Consider the following 15,743-nt stretch of genomic DNA (forward strand, 5'->3'; position numbering starts at 1 on the left):
AGCCCATCAACAATAACTAGTCTCTCGGTACGGAGTATAGATAGAATAGTAAGCACACCACGTCATACAAATCCTTCCTCCTTCTCTTAGATAGAAAGTTTCCTCCTTCCTCCCTGTCTGCCTGCATAGAATCAAACATCAAACCCCCGTAGACAGAACACATACATATCCCATATACCTACTTACCCCCTTCAATCTCTCACACGCCCACTCACCCCTCTAAGCTCAGACTCAGACTCGAAGGGAAGTAAGTGGACCATCCCCCTTCGCCCCCCTTCCCCACCAGCTCCTCATAACCCTGGCTGAAATTACACTGGGGGGTACCTACTAACTATGTATCAAGTACGGAGGACGGAGTCCTGTGTGTAGGACTGTGCACGGAGTACCCACTGGAGGTCCTTCCATCCATCCATTTATCCTTCCATCTATCTGGCATAGACTCCGTGAAATGTAATAGATTGATCATACGGGCTGCGAAGTGGTATGTGCATCGACAAACAAAAACAAAAACAAAAACAAAAACAAAAATGAAAATGGAAGGTCCGTTGGCCATGGTCACGGTCATGAAACATTTTACGGTTTGGTTTCAAGTATACCATCTACCTTACCTTACCTTACCTTACCATCTACTCCGTACTACGCAATAAGGTCGGCGAAGTGGATAACTAGAGTACGGAGTAGATAGGTAGGTAGTTAAGAGAAATAGGTAGTACTACTAGTTAACTAACCAAGGCATCTAGAGCCCCCCAGGGTAAGAGGCGTACGAAGTCATGTTCCGCTAACTAGTATTTATTAGCTACGGTTAACTTATCTAGTTATACCCTAAACTGAAACTAACTGTCTCGACTCTCGGCCCTCTCTCGGCCCTCGGACTCTGGATATTCAGTTAAATTACTTCTTATGACGGAGTAGATAGGATAGTTACGGGGTAATACGGAGCGAGTGGAGTACAGGGGATTTACTATACTTAATATCTACTTAGTCGCTCACCTACTATAGTTATCTATCTACTCCGTATCTACTAGTTATAAGTCGCAGTAACTACTCCGTACTAAAGTAGAGAATATTGAAGTAAGTAATGCTCAAGTCCGGAGTCCGGAGTCTAGCCGGGCTAAAGTGGACGGGACTGCCTTGGTTTCGGGGGGATCCAGCTAGTTATAGATATAAGTAGGTGGTGCTTATATTTTGGACACGTTTTTTTTTTAATCTTATTTTATTCTTTATTATTTCCCTTTCACTTTAATTAATTTTTTTTTTTTGAAATTCTTTATTCTTTATTTTTTATTTATTATTTTATTATTTTATTATTATTTCTAAATATTCAAACGATCCACTGGAAATAGAATTGCTGGGTGGTCGGTGGGGAAGGTGGCGTTTTGTTCAATCGTCTAGCATATTGGGTTATTGGGTTATTGGGTTGATTATCTAGTGGGGAGGAAGAAAGCTTGTCTGTCTATCTGTCTATCTGTCTTCGGACAGAGTGCGGATGTTAAAGAGGTATCGTATCTTATGGATTGCATTCAAGTAAGTGTAGTAGAGAATAATGTACAGTGAGTATCATAAGAAAAAGGCAGAAAAAAAAAAAAAAAGAGCGGCTTCATAAAGATCACGGCTAGAGTCAAACTACGCCTGAAATTCCAAATCAAGAGCCCAAAAAGAACGAAAAGTCACTCGCCCCATTCCCAAAGGCAAAGTCCTCCAGGATAGTCGGGTCCACCAGATTGGCCAGGATCTCGGCGCGGGTGTCGGGCTGGGAATCCTGGTTGAACAGAGAGAAGAAGAAATCGCTATCAACGCCCGAAGGAACCATGCCGGGGATGTCTCGGCTGGTGTTGTGGCTCGCGGCTGCTGGGTCCGTGGCCTCCAGCCCGAACGGGGTGCTGGACTCGGCGGCCAGCGTGGATGTCGTCGGCGCGGAGGTGATGCAACGGCGTCGGACCACGCAGGCGCGCGCAACTTCGAGGACCTCGCGGATCATCTCTGCGCAGCGGCGGGCGACTACGATGTTGTTCATGGACTCGAATATGTCTAGGCTTTTTTCGACGTCTATTAGAAGGTCGTCGTCGCGGATGCTCGGGAAGCCGGAGAGGACGAGGTGGAGCAGGATCATGGCGCCGTATAGTGCGTATGTGGTGTTGTACCACCTGTTGGATTAGGTCAGAAAGTGTGGGTTGGAGGTATTGCGGGGATAGAACTCACCAGGTCCGTATGTAGATCCGGTGCAGGAAGGATTCATACTGCATCTGAATGCTGGTTCTCGCGGCATCGAGACAGGTGTGGAGGTGTTGTAGTCGGCTCGATGACTCGGTGCTAGACGCCGATGCGGCGAGGAATGGGCGATGGATGAGGATTCGTGTATTATAGAACCCTGGTTGTGTGAGCCCGTCTCCTAAACAAGCAGGAATGGGTCAAGTACTCACGTAGCCGTAACACCAGTTTCTGTTTGAAAGCCCACTCGGTGTCGTTGAGCGAGGCAGCATCTATGTGCAAGAAATGCGGCAGCGTCGTTTTCCATGCCAGTAACTTATTGTCTAGGTTCATGGCAATCTGAGACATCTCACCCATTGAACGCTTCGGGGAGTGATACAGAAGATGAGATGCCTCGGACATGATCTGTGCCAGGGCTACCATCGCGGGGATCATGCCGACATGATCGTCCTCTGCGTCAGGATCGAGTATCTTTCCGGGCATAGCCTAGACAGCTGATCAGATTGGCAGAATGGAGCGTCCACAGTGGTTTCTTACCCTCAAGGTTGGCAACGGCACATGGTAGTAGTGAAGATCCTTCATGCTGTCTAATCGGCCGGAGGAACAGCACATCTCGCTACGCTGGGTCAGTAATTTCAAATAATATGCGAAAAGACTATACGCACACTTCGTGGGAATATATGCACCTAGGGAGTCTTAGCAGTGGAAGCATGAAAGATACAAGAAACTCACCACCAGGTCCGTCTGCCTTCTCGTCGTGTATTGGGCGACAGGGACGACATCCCGGATGCCAGCCCTATGGCCACCGCTGTTCTGACAGCCATGCCACTGTACATGAAGCAGCTATGCGGCCGCAACGCGTTTTGGCAGAAGACGCTCTGGCCAGTCCATCAGTAACGGGCCTTCGGGAACGCGATTGACACCAACCAAGAGCAACAGAGCTTGCGCGCTTTCCAGGCTACAGCTCTCAAACAGATCTCCCAACGCTTGTTTTGCTTTGCCAAAGTAGTAATCGGCAAAGTCCAACGACGAGGGTCTGTCCCTAGCACCCGATTTCACTGGCCGAGGAAGATAATTGCAGTAATGGTCCAGAAGAGCCGTCTCGTGCGGGCTGGCATTGATGGCCCCCAAGGCCACCACGGCAAAATACAGCCCCGAGAATTTCGATACGCCGCGGTAGAAGCCAGGCCGTCGCGAGAAGCCAAACGCTTCATGCTCACAGCGCTGCATGAAGCTGTTTTTGCACAGCATCGGATGGATATAGTGTTTGTTGGAGAAATAGCTGCTGATAAACATCTTCTCGATTCCAAGCTGCGCCTCGTCCGAAAGTTTGTCGATCAGTGGAGACATCTCATGACGGTGATCTATATTGTACTTTTAAGCTCGTGGTCTGTGTGTGTGTTTGATGGGGTGGAGATTCCCATTTACCTGCAAAATCATGGGCGTGTTCTCTGGGCCCCTCGGCGTCCGTTGCCCTTCCCTGCCGATCGTCTTCAACTCTGCCGTCGACCTGAGGCGGGGAGTGACTCGGGTACTTGGGGTTATACAGGAGGTTCACAATGGACAGCTGTGCCTTGTTCGTTTGCGTGCTGTCGGACTGCCTGTCCGCGGGGGAGTTTGGCGTCAACTGATGAAAGGCCGTCTTCTCTGGCGGCAACGAGTTGAGCGCTGGGTTCGGACCCCCGTTCGGAGGGAAGGCCGGTTCATGGTCGGGTATCGTCAAGGCCTTGGTCTCAGCCTGGTTGCGAGCCCGGGCATACAAGTTCCCGAGGAAGGCGAGGTTCGAGGAAGTCCCGTAAAACTCCGTTCCGTTTGTATGCAGATTCACCCCACTCAGGCCGTCCCTGGACGCGGAGTCGCATAGCTCGGGCGTGGCTGCTGTAAGATTCTCAGCATGAGCCACCAAGGAGTAGCTAGGCAGGTGGCTTACCGGCAATGCTGTCATCATCCCGCTTCGGGGTGAAGACACTGGGCGAGCTAATATTGATGCCTGCGCTTCGGGGGAAACGAGATGCCTCCCGGGCAAAATGGTCGGGCGATTCACCGTGCTGGGACACATCTGGCCATGGCGATGGACGGGTTTTCGGTCTGTTCCTAAGCCAGGGAAGTCAGAGACCTGCATGAGAAGCGGGCAAACCAAGTGATAGAAGAACGAAACGGACCTCTGAGCCTCGCGGATCTGCGCCTGCCTCTTTGCAGCGGACGAGTTCTCATTCGGACCTGCAGCACGATAGAAGCAATCGAGGGAATGATCTGGGGGGGAGAAGTCAGCGAGTGATCCAATTGAGGGATCGCTTGTGCGATGCCAGGGGGGTTGGGAACTGTACAGGCGCAATAGGAACACGGTTGAGCTTGGTCGCACTGCGATGGAGATGGTCAGTATGAGCTGTCCAAATTTTAGGATAGGAATTGAATGATGCGATGCGAGGCGATGCGAGGCGATTCGAGGCAGAGGGGAAGGAAGGAAGGAAGAAGAGAGGAAGAAGACAACCTTCGTCTTGCGGACTCGACAAGTCTCGCACGCTCGGGAGGCGCGCGGCGGGCGGCGGCGAGAAGCGCGCAACTTCGCCGTCACCGGCCCCGACTCGCTCTCTCCTGCTCCATCCATTCTGCACGGTCGCGTCGGACGAGGAGGATGGGATTGGGATGGTCAGGCAAGTGTTGTTGTCCATGTGCCTGGCCAGGACCTTCAGGCTTCAGCTGATTAGCCCAGCTCCACCCGACTCGGTCGGCCCGCTAGGATTGGCTTTAAATCGCCACCAGCCGATGATGCCATACGCAATTGGGATGGAGATCACTCGGGGGTCGGGATCTGGAGTCTGGAGTCTGGGCCCAACAATAATAATCAACCAACTCGCTCAGCGTCTGGGGTTTTCGCGGGGTCAGGGTCCTCCTTCCAGTCCTCAGGACAAGAGGCTCAGACACTTTCCAGATCAACTCTCGGAAATAACCGCCTCGCACGGCTCAGCTACGGCTATGCTGATTGCTGCCTACGGCCGAAACCTGGTTTCCGCAATGCCTGTCTGCCAAATGCTCGTGCTGCTGGGCCCGGATTTACCATCGCCTTTCATCCGCCACCTTTGGCCGACTACTACGGGCCTCTCAGGATTCCCGGCAATGATGGAATAATGGCATGAGGAGGGTCTGGTGTGGATCTCCACGGCTTGCCGGTCTGAAGTTCAAACAAGCTCATGATGCTCGCAATGGGGCCCTTCTGGTCCCTCCGCATTTGATGGGGCGACAATCCGTGCGTCATGGTTCGAGAACAGGGGCGAGTTGCAGAGCAGCCAGCCTCTTGGTCTGCAGAACCACTCAACCCGTGGTGGATCAGGCCTTGCAAGACATACCTGCTCGTCAATCCGGTAAACTTGTCACAATAATGCCCGCCAATTGGGAGTGTGTGCAACACGACTGCATGCATCACAACTCCAAACCGGTTATGCGAGGCTGGCTGGACGGAATAACGGCTTTGTGATGGCCCTGCACAACCAAGTCTTCGTCTCCTGCAACTGCAGCGGTTCAATCGCCTCAAGAACCAGGACACGGTATGGTGCGGAATAAGATTTCCAGGGCTCGCGTGCATCTCGAATATTCGGCAACCACCAGAGACGTGGACCATGGTTTGGCGGGTTTGGTTGGCATCTCCGTCGGATAAACAGCCACACTCATATATCCGCTCCGACGGATCCCCCCCCCGTCTTCCCTCTCCAAGTCCAGGCTACAGGCTACAGCAAGCCCTCAGCTGCGCTTCCCGGCACGAACACCCAGTATGACGTTTCAGCACCTGGATTGTTTATGCCCCGCGTTATGGAGTGCGGGGGCGGGCATTAACGCAAGTGAACAAGTCGCTGTGTCCCCAATGGCTCTAACCGAGGCGTTTTGGTCGCCGGCGAAGTATAAGAGACGGACCACCACATCTGTGTCTACGGCTTGCTACTCAGTCGAATCCTCTCAGAGCCTACCAATCACACAATGTCTCAAGAACAGAAGCCAGAACAGAAGCCCAATGGCGTCCCCAGCGTCGCTGGCCTCAGCGAACACACTCGCGCCAAATGGGCCGCCGCATCCACGCCAGAGGAGATTGCCGCCAACCTCCCCCCGATGCTCGATCTGACCATTGAGAATATCACCGAGAATGTGATGAAGATCAATTCGATGTGCGACAACCCTCGACTGCGGTATCTGATCCTCAAGTTGATCCAGACTGCCCACGACTACATCCGCGATGTTGGCCTGCAGTTCGACGAATGGGAGCAAGCCTGGCAATTCCTCACCAGAGTGCGTCCAATAACTACACCTCCCAAGCAGCCCAAGCTCACTCCCCTAACCTCCAAACTAACCCATCCAGGTCGGTCAAATCTCAACCGATGTACGCCATGAGTTCGTCCTCCTATCCGACATCCTGGGAATCTCCGCCCTGGTCGACGCCCTCTCATACCCCGCCGTGCCCGGAGCCACCGAGTCGTCCGTGCTGGGCCCCTTCCACGACGAAGAAGCCCACTCGTTCCAATACGGCGAGTCGATCTCCGCCGCCGGAACCCCCGGCGAGCCCACCATCGTGCGCGGCTGGGTCAAGGACACCGACGGCAACACCGTGTCCAAGGCCCTGATCGACGTCTGGGAAACCGACGGCAACGGCGTCTACGACCTGGAATACGACGGCTCGCAGGACCCCAACTGCCGCGGCAAGATCTTCTCCGACGAAAAGGGCCACTACCTCTTCGCCTGCGTCAAGCCCGTGGCTTACCCCATCTCCAACGATGGGCCTGTCGGCGAACTCCTGCGCAAGCTGAAGCGCCATTGGTTCAGACCTGCTCACATGGTACGCTCCAGGAAACTTATATCCACCACCCTCTCCATATGCACTAACATAAGAATAACCTAGCACTTCATGATCGCCCACCCGGAATACACCAAACTCATCACAGCCGTCTACTCCCGCGACAGCAACTTCGTGGAGAGCGACACCGTCTTCGGGGTCAAGAAGAGCCTGATCGTGGACTACAACTGGAGCGAGGACCTGGAACTGGCCAAGGCCCACAACGTCGAGCCCATGGTGCGGACGATCGATGGCCGCGAATCCACGGGCTTCTGGCTGCTGGATCAGGACTTTGTCCTTGTCAAGAAGAGTCCCCCGCCGCCGAGGAAGACGGAAGATTTGGATTAGATAGATAACTGGGTTAGTCTGTGGGGGATGGAGGGGTTTGTGGATGTGTGTTTTTAGCTTGAAGTATACTATGTCTGGTCTTGATAGCGGGATGGATATGAATATGAATGTGAATCTGTTTGATATACATGAACCCTTTTTCTTGTTAGATTTATAGTAACATGATGGAGCAGAATGGTCTCTGAGTGTGGGAGTTGTAGTAGTAAGCAGTATATATATAACGGTCTTTGGGAAGGAAGAACATGAACCTAAGTAGTAACTGAAACTGGCACGGAGATGCTCTTGACCTTGTAGAAACCTGAACTTCAATTTTTCTTTTTACCATCGGACATGTTCACATCCATTGTCCATCTCCCAACGTCGATCAGGATCTACGATCGATGCCAGTCAGCCAGCCAGCCAGCCAGACTGCCAGTGAGTGAGTGCTCTGACTCCCCGACTCCCGGGTCAGTCACTACTCCCTCCCCGACCCCGACCGGGTTCTGGTCTCTCCCTCCTCCTCCTCCTTCTCCTCCTCCGCACTCCTCACTTCCATATCCACTCCCCTGCTACGCTTCTCTCCATCCGGTCATCGTTGCATACTCCGGACACAAACGCCCCAGATCCGACGGGTTTCGTTTCGTCTCGGTTATTCACTGCTCAATCCGATTGGCTTGTCCGGGTCAGCTTCCCCGGATTGAGGATTCGGGATTGAGGGTGCAGTGATGCGCCACAAGGAAGATTCTGGGATCACGATCTTGATCCGGCGGGCAAGTAAGTGGGGAATCGATCTTCTCTACGGTGTGAGGTATGCGAGAGTGACTGGGTTGCGAATCCCAGACTCGGATTACTGCTATTACTACTGTGCTAATGGGCCATTTCCGTGCAGGCCCCAGTATGAAGTCATGGCCATGACAGGATCCGGACAGATATACAATTCCGAGGCCCATCTCGTTAGCGCCAGGTGGTGGGCGCTAGGCCGCCAGATTGCTGCAGTCTCACGGTAGTGCAGAGGCCAGCGCTTCCGACGGATGGAGCCCCGAAGCCAGCCCGGACGGATAACCACGGCTACGGCCGATGACGATAGTGCTGGAGTCCGGGGATTCCTGCTAATGGGCACGATAGCCTGATACCACGAGGGCCACGACCCCGGGCTTATCGGCCGTGATAGCAAATGGGGTCGCGCAGTGCGCCAGTATATAGGATGATTGGGGCAAGTGGTCGGTTCCCCGTGGATATATATCGCCAGCAACCGTGGTGCATCAAGTGCTGAACAGAATTCATGATTTGAGCCAGTGTTGGCGAATTGCTTCCCCTCGGATTCCTTTATCGTTCATGTATCGACTCTTCTCCCGCTCGCCGTCCCGTCTTCTCCAGAAGTCGATATACACCCCCCCGCGACGACTTGATATACGGCTATATTCCAGTATGGATTGGGGTCAGGATACCCTGAGGGCTGGTTTTTGCCATGCACTTTCCGAGATGTACAAGAGCGAGGTCCCCCTTTACGGGGATTTGGTGGACCTGGTGTGGAAGGCAGATGCGGAGGCGATCAATACGAGCAGGAAACTCGGTGGCGCGAATGCTATCGATCCAGATGATGTCCTGCCGTCCAGGAACCGGGTCGAGAGACATGGTGCCATCCGTCTGGGCACTGCACAGGAGCTGTCCACTATCCGCCGCATGTTCGCCGTCATGGGCATGTCTCCAGTGGGTTATTACGATCTGAGTGTGGCCGGGTTCCCCATGCACGCCACTGCGTTTCGCCCGAAGAGCAGAGAGGCTCTGGCTAGACACCCATTCCGGGTGTTCACGACGGTTTTGCGGATGGACCTTCTGACAGAGAGGACGCGAGACTTGGCGCAGAGGGCCCTGAAGCAGAGGAACATCTTCACCGATCGGTTGGTGGCACTGATAGACCACGCGGAGATACAAGGTCGACTTACCCCCGACGAGTGCAAGGAGTTCATTGCGGAGGGCCTGGAGACCTTCCGATGGCACTCCAAGGCGACGGTGACCCTGGACGAGTACAAGATTCTCAAGGCGGAGCACCCATTAATTGCGGACATCGTGTCGTTCCCAAGTTGCCACATTAACCATTTAACTCCCCGGACGATTGACATCGACCTCGTCCAGAAGATGATGCAGGACAGCGGCATGCCGGCAAAGGAGCGCATCGAAGGACCGCCCCGCCGGGAGTACCCAATCCTGCTCCGCCAGACCAGCTTCAAGGCGCTAGAGGAGACGGTGTATTTCCGGGATTCGAACGAGGCATACGTCAAGGGCTCCCATACCGCCAGATTCGGGGAGGTCGAGCAGCGGGGGTATGCTCTCACACGGAAAGGTCGAAAGCTCTATGATGACATCCTCGCTCGGGTCAACACCACGGCTGCAGAGACAGGAGCCGACTCCACGAAGTATGAGGAGATCCTAGAACAGGGCTTTGAGGAGTTCCCCGACGACTTGCGTCAATTGCAGGAGCAGGAGCTGGCATACTTCTGTTACCACCTCACCCCGCAGGCCGGACAGGGTCTGGATATCACCAAGGCCAGCCTGAGCCAACTCCTGAAGGATGGTGTCCTTGAGTACGAACCCATCACGTACGAGGACTTCCTTCCCCTATCTGCTGGGGGGATATTCAACTCGAACCTGGGCAGCGAATCCCAAGCCAAACGTCTCATTATGGAGGCGGAGGCGGACTTGGATGGGTTCCAGAAGATGATGGGAACCCCTGCGACGGACGAGATCAGTCTGTATGAGCAGATGCAGAGAGACAGCCTCGAGACCTGCCGGGTCCAGCTCGGGTTGGAGGAGATTGTTGTGTAGATATCCGGATTTCTTGTCTGCATTGCATGTTGATATGTTACTACTAGCGAGTAAGCCTGTTTGTGTGAATGATGAATTGTTATGTACGGTATAAGTTGTAGTGACGTGGTATTTCTGGCAACTGGCACTGCCTCCCTCCTTCCTGACTGGGAATTCTCTCGGTTTTCTGCATCAACTGGTCTTCCCGACTTCTTCTTCCCTCTTCTCTGTCTCTCTGTCTCTCTCCTTCCCTTCCCTCGCTATCAGCATTTATCGACTACTCATTCTATCGGGCGACCTTATTCCACTCATTTGGTTAGTTTGCTGCCCCGGTCCTTCCTTTGATTTCCCCAGTGCTGCTGGGCAAATCATGCTCCCAGCAAGCTTCGATACTTCTCTCTTCTAGCTTGTATTTGGTCCGGGATCGAATGCTCATCATGCGTGTTCTTTGGTCTATTCTGGGCCTCGCAGCTCTGGTGTCGGCTCAAGATGGACTCGGTCTCAATCTCTTCGATTATGGCCAACGAGGACCTCTCTTGGGGACTTGGATGGGCATACCCGGGGAGCATGCCACCTTCGACTACATAGTCATAGGTGGCGGCACTGCTGGCTTGACGGTTGCCAGCCGACTGGCCCAGAGCGGAAACCTCACGGTGGCCGTGGTGGAGGCAGGCGGATTCTACGAAATTGAGAGCGGCGATCTTTCCGTGATCCCCGGGCATTCGACCTACTTTGCTGGGCCTGGTCTCAGCGATTACCAGCCTTTGGTGGACTGGGGGGTTAGAACCCAGCTACAGCAGACTCTGGGAAACCGCGTCGTTCACTATGCACGTGGGAAGACCCTCGGGGGCTGTTCAGGGAGGAACTACATGTTCTACCATCGCCCTACAAGAGACAGCCTGCACAGATGGGCGGAACAGGCGAATGACTCCAGCTACGATCTAGTCAACATCGCTCCGTACTACATGCGATCGGTCCATTTCACTCCTCCAGATGAGGAGTTATTCGAAAACTCAACGAACATACAGAATCCGGATGCCTTCAGCTCAACCGGCGGGCCTCTTGAGGTTTCGTCGGGAAACTTCGTCGACACCTTTGGGACATGGCTGCGCACAGCACTCCTTCGACTAGGGCTAAACCAAACTGAATTCAACAGTGGCAGGCTGTTGGGCTCGGGATATCTTACCATGACCATCAATCCCGCAAACGCTCACCGTTCTTCATCCGCAACTAGCTTCTTGCAAGCGTCACTGAGGAGCAGGGATGGCCCCGTTGTCTACACGAAGACCCTTACGCAGAAGATCTTATTCGATATAAGCAATGTCGCAACTGGTGTCCAGGTTCAGACTGCCGGAACGTTCGGCACCCCGTCTATCAATTTCACGCTCAGCGCTCGGAGAGAGATAATACTGTCAGCGGGGGCCATTCAGTCACCCCAGTTGTTGATGGTATCAGGGATCGGCTCATGCCATTATCTTTCACAATTCAACATCACCTGCATCAGTCACCTGCCAGGCGTTGGTGAAAACCTACAGGACCATCCTAGGGCCGGAGTGATACACCGGGTGTATGTTCCAACTGCAGGCTCCTACCCCAACGCCACGGTTATGGAGCTCGCTATCAGGCAATATATCGAGGATGCAACCGGGCCAATGTCTATTGTCGGGCCAGGATACTTTGGCTTCGAGAAACTGCCGAACCCATACCGCGGGCGGCTGTCAAATGACTCACTCGCGGCCCTTGCGACTTTGCCGGGCGACTGGCCAGAAACCATATATACCGCTGATGGATTCAACCCGCCTGGCAACAACTCTGATGGTTATATTTATGCCACCATTAGTTTCTCAATCATTGCACCTTTCTCGCGCGGCTCCATCTCACTGGCAGGTCCGGACATGACAACACCCCCCATCATCGACCCTCAATGGCTTGCGGACCCTACAGATATGGAGCTCATGATTGCGACGTTCAGGCGAAGTCGCCTGATTTGGCAGGAGCTGGTCCAGCTGGGAGTTGCACATCCCGAGGAATACTCCCCGGGGATAAACGTGACGACAGACGAGCAGATCCGTGAGTTCCTGCAGAGAACCTTAACAACCCTCTCGCACGCCTCCTCTACCTGTAAAATGGGACAGCAAGGCGACCCATTGGCAGTGTTGGATAGTTCTGCGCGAGTGTATGGGGTTCGAGGTCTACGGGTTGTCGATGCGAGCAGTTTCCCATTCCTGCCTCCAGGGTATCCGCAGGCGACAGTCTATGCTCTTGCGGAGAAGATCGCGGATAGGATTCTGCAAGGACAGTGAAAAAATCAATCCGGATCCACGGCAATGAATGCAGTGCGTGCGGTGTCTCGTGTACTGCATATATACCATCATTAATGTACCATTGTTAACTGGCATTACTAAATAAACAGTCTACTGAAAAGCAGGTTTCTCTGGTAAAGAGTGGAGCCTTCAACCGGTCCAGAGCTATCAGTCCTTCCGAATATGCTAAGAACCCTGTAGACATGCCAGTGCTGCCTTTTCTGAAGTCTTCAGTCAAGATGACTTTGCCGTATCATATATGGTCATCCGACAAACGTAAACACGGGCCGTCTAGAAACAGTTGAACATTCGAAACCCAATTATAGAATACAGTACGATTGCACACCTCGACGTGCAAAACAGAAAGTCCTATCTGTACATGGCCCACCGCTATTGCACGGCTCCAATCAATGGATATAACACAGCATAAACCCCATAATGGCTGAGGAAGACGTTTCGATCACTTTTCGAGGATGCCTACTTCCCCGATCCCGTCCCTCCGCTTTTTCCGTTCTAAGACTTATTCCTTAAGTCCCACATCAGCCGCCGACTCAGCGCTCTCCACGACAACAGCACCCTCCTCCATCAACTCCTCCGCAGTCTTGACCTTGACATCCATCACGCGCATAATCGTGTACCGATGCTTGCTCGTCACGGTCCTCACATGCCGTTGTCTCCGCTTAGTCTTCTCCTTCGTGCGCAGAGGCTCCGACTCCACGCCCATCACGCGAACCCGGCACTCGAACAGCCGCTCATCGAGGTATTTGGCACCACTCTTGAGCGTGAAATCGCGCGAACCCAGCAGTGACGCGCGGTTGAACCGGAGCACATCGCCCGGTTTTACCTTGGGCATCAGGAACGGCAAACGCAGCTGATCGCCCGCGGTGAGCAGGTAGGGTCGATCGTGGAGGTGGGCGGTGATGTAGTGCGGCCTTTGCGACGTCAGGTTCGGGAGCATGTCGAGGAGGCTCTGGGACACCTTCAAGGGAGCCTCGAAGGTCGGCGCCACGGGCTGTTTGCTCAGAGGCACGTCCGCCCGCGTCTGCGGGATCGCGTCCTCGGCCGTCCGGAAACGTGGTTGTTGGAAGGGGGTCGATGTATGGGCCCGGGGCGTGGCGCTGAGGGGAGCCTCCGGGTGGTGGTGGTGGTTGTGTGATGGTGTTGTCGTGGTTGCTTGGTGCAGGCAGGCCCGGAAGGTTGTGGTGGTGGTGGTGATGGAGGATCGGGGGAGCTGCTCGAGGGGCAGGGCAAAAGCCCGGGCGAGCGCAGTCCGAGAAAGCATGGTGAGGAGAGACGAGTAGCTCGGGAGATGGAGGACGAATTGGCGTGATCTCCCCCTGTTGTTGCTGCTGCTGCTGGAGGAGAGGATGAAATTCCGGACGGGCCCATTTCGATACGGTGCACCACGTGACCGGGTTTTATCGGCGCCAAGACCTGCGCCGCCGTCGAACTTTTTTGTCTCCTCCGATCCCTCACTCTGCCCGATCCTGATATCCCCTCGCTCGCCGCTGCTTTATCGCCCGTTCATTCATCATGGTATGTCATCTTGCTGTCTGCGTCTGCTAGGGGGATTTTGCTAATGGATTGTTTCGCATATAGCCTCAGAACGAGTTCGTCTTAACCCTCTTCCCCACCCACCACTCCCCCCCCCCACGCCCCCGAGCTAGAAGAGAGTTCCTTCGGGAATAGAAGCAGCAGCAACTGACTGGAAATCAAGGTACATCGAGCGCTGGCAGAAGCAGCACGGTAAGCGGCTGGATCACGATGAGCGTACCCGCAAGCGCCAGGCCCGTGACTCGCACAAGCAGTCGAAGGATGCGCAGAACCTGCGCGGCCTGCGGGCCAAGCTGTACCAGCAGCAGCGCCACAAGGAGAAGATCCAGATGAAGAAGCGCATCCGGGCCCAGGAGGAGAAGAACGTCAAGTCGTCCGCCCCCGACGAGCCTTCCAACACCCCTCTGCCCCAGTACCTGCTCGACCGGTCCCAGGCCACCAACGCCAAGGCCCTCTCCAGCGCCATCAAGGACAAGCGGAATGAGAAGGCCGCCAAGTTCGCCGTGCCCCTGCCCAAGGTCAAGGGTATCAGCGAGGAGGAGATGTTCAAGGTCGTCAACACCGGAAAGAAGACCCACAAGAAGTCGTGGAAGCGCATGATCACCAAGCCCACTTTTGTTGGAAGCGATTTCACCAGACGGCCCGTCAAGTACGAACGGTTTATCCGTCCCATGGGTCTGCGTTACAAGAAGGCCAATGTTACGCAGTATGTTTCTTTTTTTCCCTTCTTCTATCGGTTCTCACTGGCTCTGTGTGAATGAAGCCGGTGGCATTGTCGAGTTGCGTTGATATCTAACCGCCTCTCCAGCCCCGAACTCGGCGTCACCGTCCAGCTGCCCATCCTTTCCGTCAAGAAGAACCCCCAGAACCCCCTGTATACCCAACTGGGTGTCTTGACCAAGGGTACCATCATCGAAGTCAACGTGTCCGAACTGGGTCTCGTCACCACCTCCGGAAAGGTCGTCTGGGGTAAATGGGCCCAGATCACCAACAATCCCGACATGGATGGCACGGTCAAGTAAGTTTTTATGCCTCCTCCCTCATCTTCACCTTCCGCTCTTTCTTCTGTCTCTCCCTGCATACCCAGCGTCAGCCCAAACTAACCACGTCCCTCCAATCCAGCGCCGTCCTACTCGTCTAATCACAATCAATCAATCAATCACATCATTCACCCCCATCAATGATCGATCATGAACCTCCCCCACCCCTCCCCACCTCATCCTTCATATTTCACATCTATCCTACCCACCATATCACTATCACTATCACCATCACCATCCCTACCTATCTCTCAATCTCAAAATATGCCCGGTTGCGTTGGTTTGTGTCCGTCTTTGCATAGACTATATCAGTGGGTGTGGCGTTAGCGGCGCGCAAAGTCTCCTTCCTGTTTCATTTTGCTCCTCCTCTTCCTCCTCCTCCTCCCTCCCTTTTGTTTTTTTTTAGACAGAAATGAAAATAAATAAAGGGTTTCTTGTTGGTTTCTTGTGCTGTTGCTGTGGATTTGGTTCGCTTTGGTGCGAGAGAGCGGATCATTCGTATGTATATTACCTGGTACATACCTTATCTATCTACCTTGCCCTACTTGCTTAGAAATTGAGTGGAATTGATTCGATTCCAGTAGTCGGTGTTTATCCAGTGCGGTAGTAGCGGGAGTAGTAGTGTTAGAAACAACAGCAGCAGCGGCGGCAGTAGTCTTTCACAGTTGATTATCTATCTTCTTTGCT

General features: G+C 53.8%; 6 protein-coding genes across 6 annotated transcripts; 4 read left to right on the forward strand and 2 right to left on the reverse strand.

The window, feature by feature from the left end:
- Positions 1–1,574: 1,574 nt before the first annotated feature.
- Positions 1,575–5,117, reverse strand: BO70DRAFT_328052 (Zn(II)2Cys6 transcription factor). The gene is made up of 12 exons (XM_025540724.1): positions 4,700–5,117; positions 4,536–4,569; positions 4,371–4,461; positions 4,139–4,302; positions 3,637–4,086; positions 3,136–3,572; positions 2,941–3,086; positions 2,874–2,894; positions 2,746–2,824; positions 2,421–2,694; positions 2,200–2,368; positions 1,575–2,144 (listed from the first exon to the last, which is right to left on the reverse strand). The coding sequence occupies exons 1-12, from the start codon at positions 4,814–4,816 to the stop codon at positions 1,643–1,645; spliced, it is 2,484 nt and encodes an 827-aa protein (XP_025404452.1). The 5' UTR covers positions 4,817–5,117; the 3' UTR covers positions 1,575–1,642.
- Positions 5,118–5,962: 845 nt separating this feature from the next.
- BO70DRAFT_17330 (aromatic compound dioxygenase) lies at positions 5,963–7,382 on the forward strand. The gene is made up of 3 exons (XM_025538385.1): positions 5,963–6,486; positions 6,557–7,030; positions 7,094–7,382. The coding sequence occupies exons 1-3, from the start codon at positions 6,181–6,183 to the stop codon at positions 7,373–7,375; spliced, it is 1,062 nt and encodes a 353-aa protein (XP_025404453.1). The 5' UTR covers positions 5,963–6,180; the 3' UTR covers positions 7,376–7,382.
- A 1,400-nt stretch (positions 7,383–8,782) lies between these two features.
- On the forward strand, positions 8,783–10,180 carry BO70DRAFT_328057 (VOC family protein; the record flags this gene model as incomplete). Its single annotated transcript, XM_025540725.1, has 1 exon — positions 8,783–10,180. One exon carries the CDS (start codon positions 8,783–8,785, stop codon positions 10,178–10,180), a length of 1,398 nt encoding a protein of 465 aa, XP_025404454.1.
- Positions 10,181–10,587: 407 nt separating this feature from the next.
- On the forward strand, positions 10,588–12,566 carry BO70DRAFT_328060 (GMC family oxidoreductase; the record flags this gene model as incomplete). The annotated part of the gene is made up of 1 exon (XM_025540726.1): positions 10,588–12,566. One exon carries the CDS (start codon positions 10,588–10,590, stop codon positions 12,460–12,462), a length of 1,875 nt encoding a protein of 624 aa, XP_025404455.1. The 3' UTR covers positions 12,463–12,566.
- Positions 12,567–12,605: 39 nt separating this feature from the next.
- Positions 12,606–13,808, reverse strand: BO70DRAFT_357854 (mitochondrial 54S ribosomal protein bL21m). The gene has a single exon (XM_025542138.1). The coding sequence runs from the start codon at positions 13,742–13,744 to the stop codon at positions 12,983–12,985; it is 762 nt and encodes a 253-aa protein (XP_025404456.1). The 5' UTR covers positions 13,745–13,808; the 3' UTR covers positions 12,606–12,982.
- Positions 13,809–13,953: 145 nt separating this feature from the next.
- Positions 13,954–15,619, forward strand: BO70DRAFT_425389 (rRNA-processing protein NSA2). Its single transcript, XM_025547680.1, has 5 exons — positions 13,954–13,998; positions 14,062–14,072; positions 14,180–14,722; positions 14,825–15,034; positions 15,139–15,619. The coding sequence occupies exons 1-5, from the start codon at positions 13,996–13,998 to the stop codon at positions 15,155–15,157; spliced, it is 786 nt and encodes a 261-aa protein (XP_025404457.1). The 5' UTR covers positions 13,954–13,995; the 3' UTR covers positions 15,158–15,619.
- Positions 15,620–15,743: the final 124 nt, after the last annotated feature.

Source organism: Aspergillus heteromorphus, assembly GCF_003184545.1.
Source record: "Aspergillus heteromorphus CBS 117.55 chromosome Unknown BO70scaffold_1, whole genome shotgun sequence".
NCBI classification, from domain to species: domain Eukaryota; kingdom Fungi; phylum Ascomycota; class Eurotiomycetes; order Eurotiales; family Aspergillaceae; genus Aspergillus; species Aspergillus heteromorphus.

What these genes read in the sequence shown, in the direction of transcription:
- BO70DRAFT_328052 (XM_025540724.1), bottom strand. Translation starts at nt 4,816, where the DNA reads ATGGATGGAGCAGGAGAGAGCGAGTCGGGGCCGGTGACGGCGAAGTTG. An exon ending in CAGATCCGCGAGGCTCAGAG is followed by an intron (nt 4,303 to 4,370) that starts GTCCGTTTCGTT and finishes TCCCTGGCTTAG; the next exon opens with GAACAGACCGAAAACCCGTC. An exon ending in TGCATATATTCCCACGAAGT is followed by an intron (nt 2,825 to 2,873) that starts GTGCGTATAGTC and finishes GACCCAGCGTAG; the next exon opens with CGAGATGTGCTGTTCCTCCG.
- BO70DRAFT_17330 (XM_025538385.1), top strand. Translation starts at nt 6,181, where the DNA reads ATGTCTCAAGAACAGAAGCCAGAACAGAAGCCCAATGGCGTCCCCAGC. An exon ending in CCTGGCAATTCCTCACCAGA is followed by an intron (nt 6,487 to 6,556) that starts GTGCGTCCAATA and finishes TAACCCATCCAG; the next exon opens with GTCGGTCAAATCTCAACCGA. An exon ending in GGTTCAGACCTGCTCACATG is followed by an intron (nt 7,031 to 7,093) that starts GTACGCTCCAGG and finishes AGAATAACCTAG; the next exon opens with CACTTCATGATCGCCCACCC.
- BO70DRAFT_357854 (XM_025542138.1), bottom strand. Translation starts at nt 13,744, where the DNA reads ATGCTTTCTCGGACTGCGCTCGCCCGGGCTTTTGCCCTGCCCCTCGAG.
- BO70DRAFT_425389 (XM_025547680.1), top strand. An exon ending in AAGAAGGCCAATGTTACGCA is followed by an intron (nt 14,723 to 14,824) that starts GTATGTTTCTTT and finishes CCGCCTCTCCAG; the next exon opens with CCCCGAACTCGGCGTCACCG.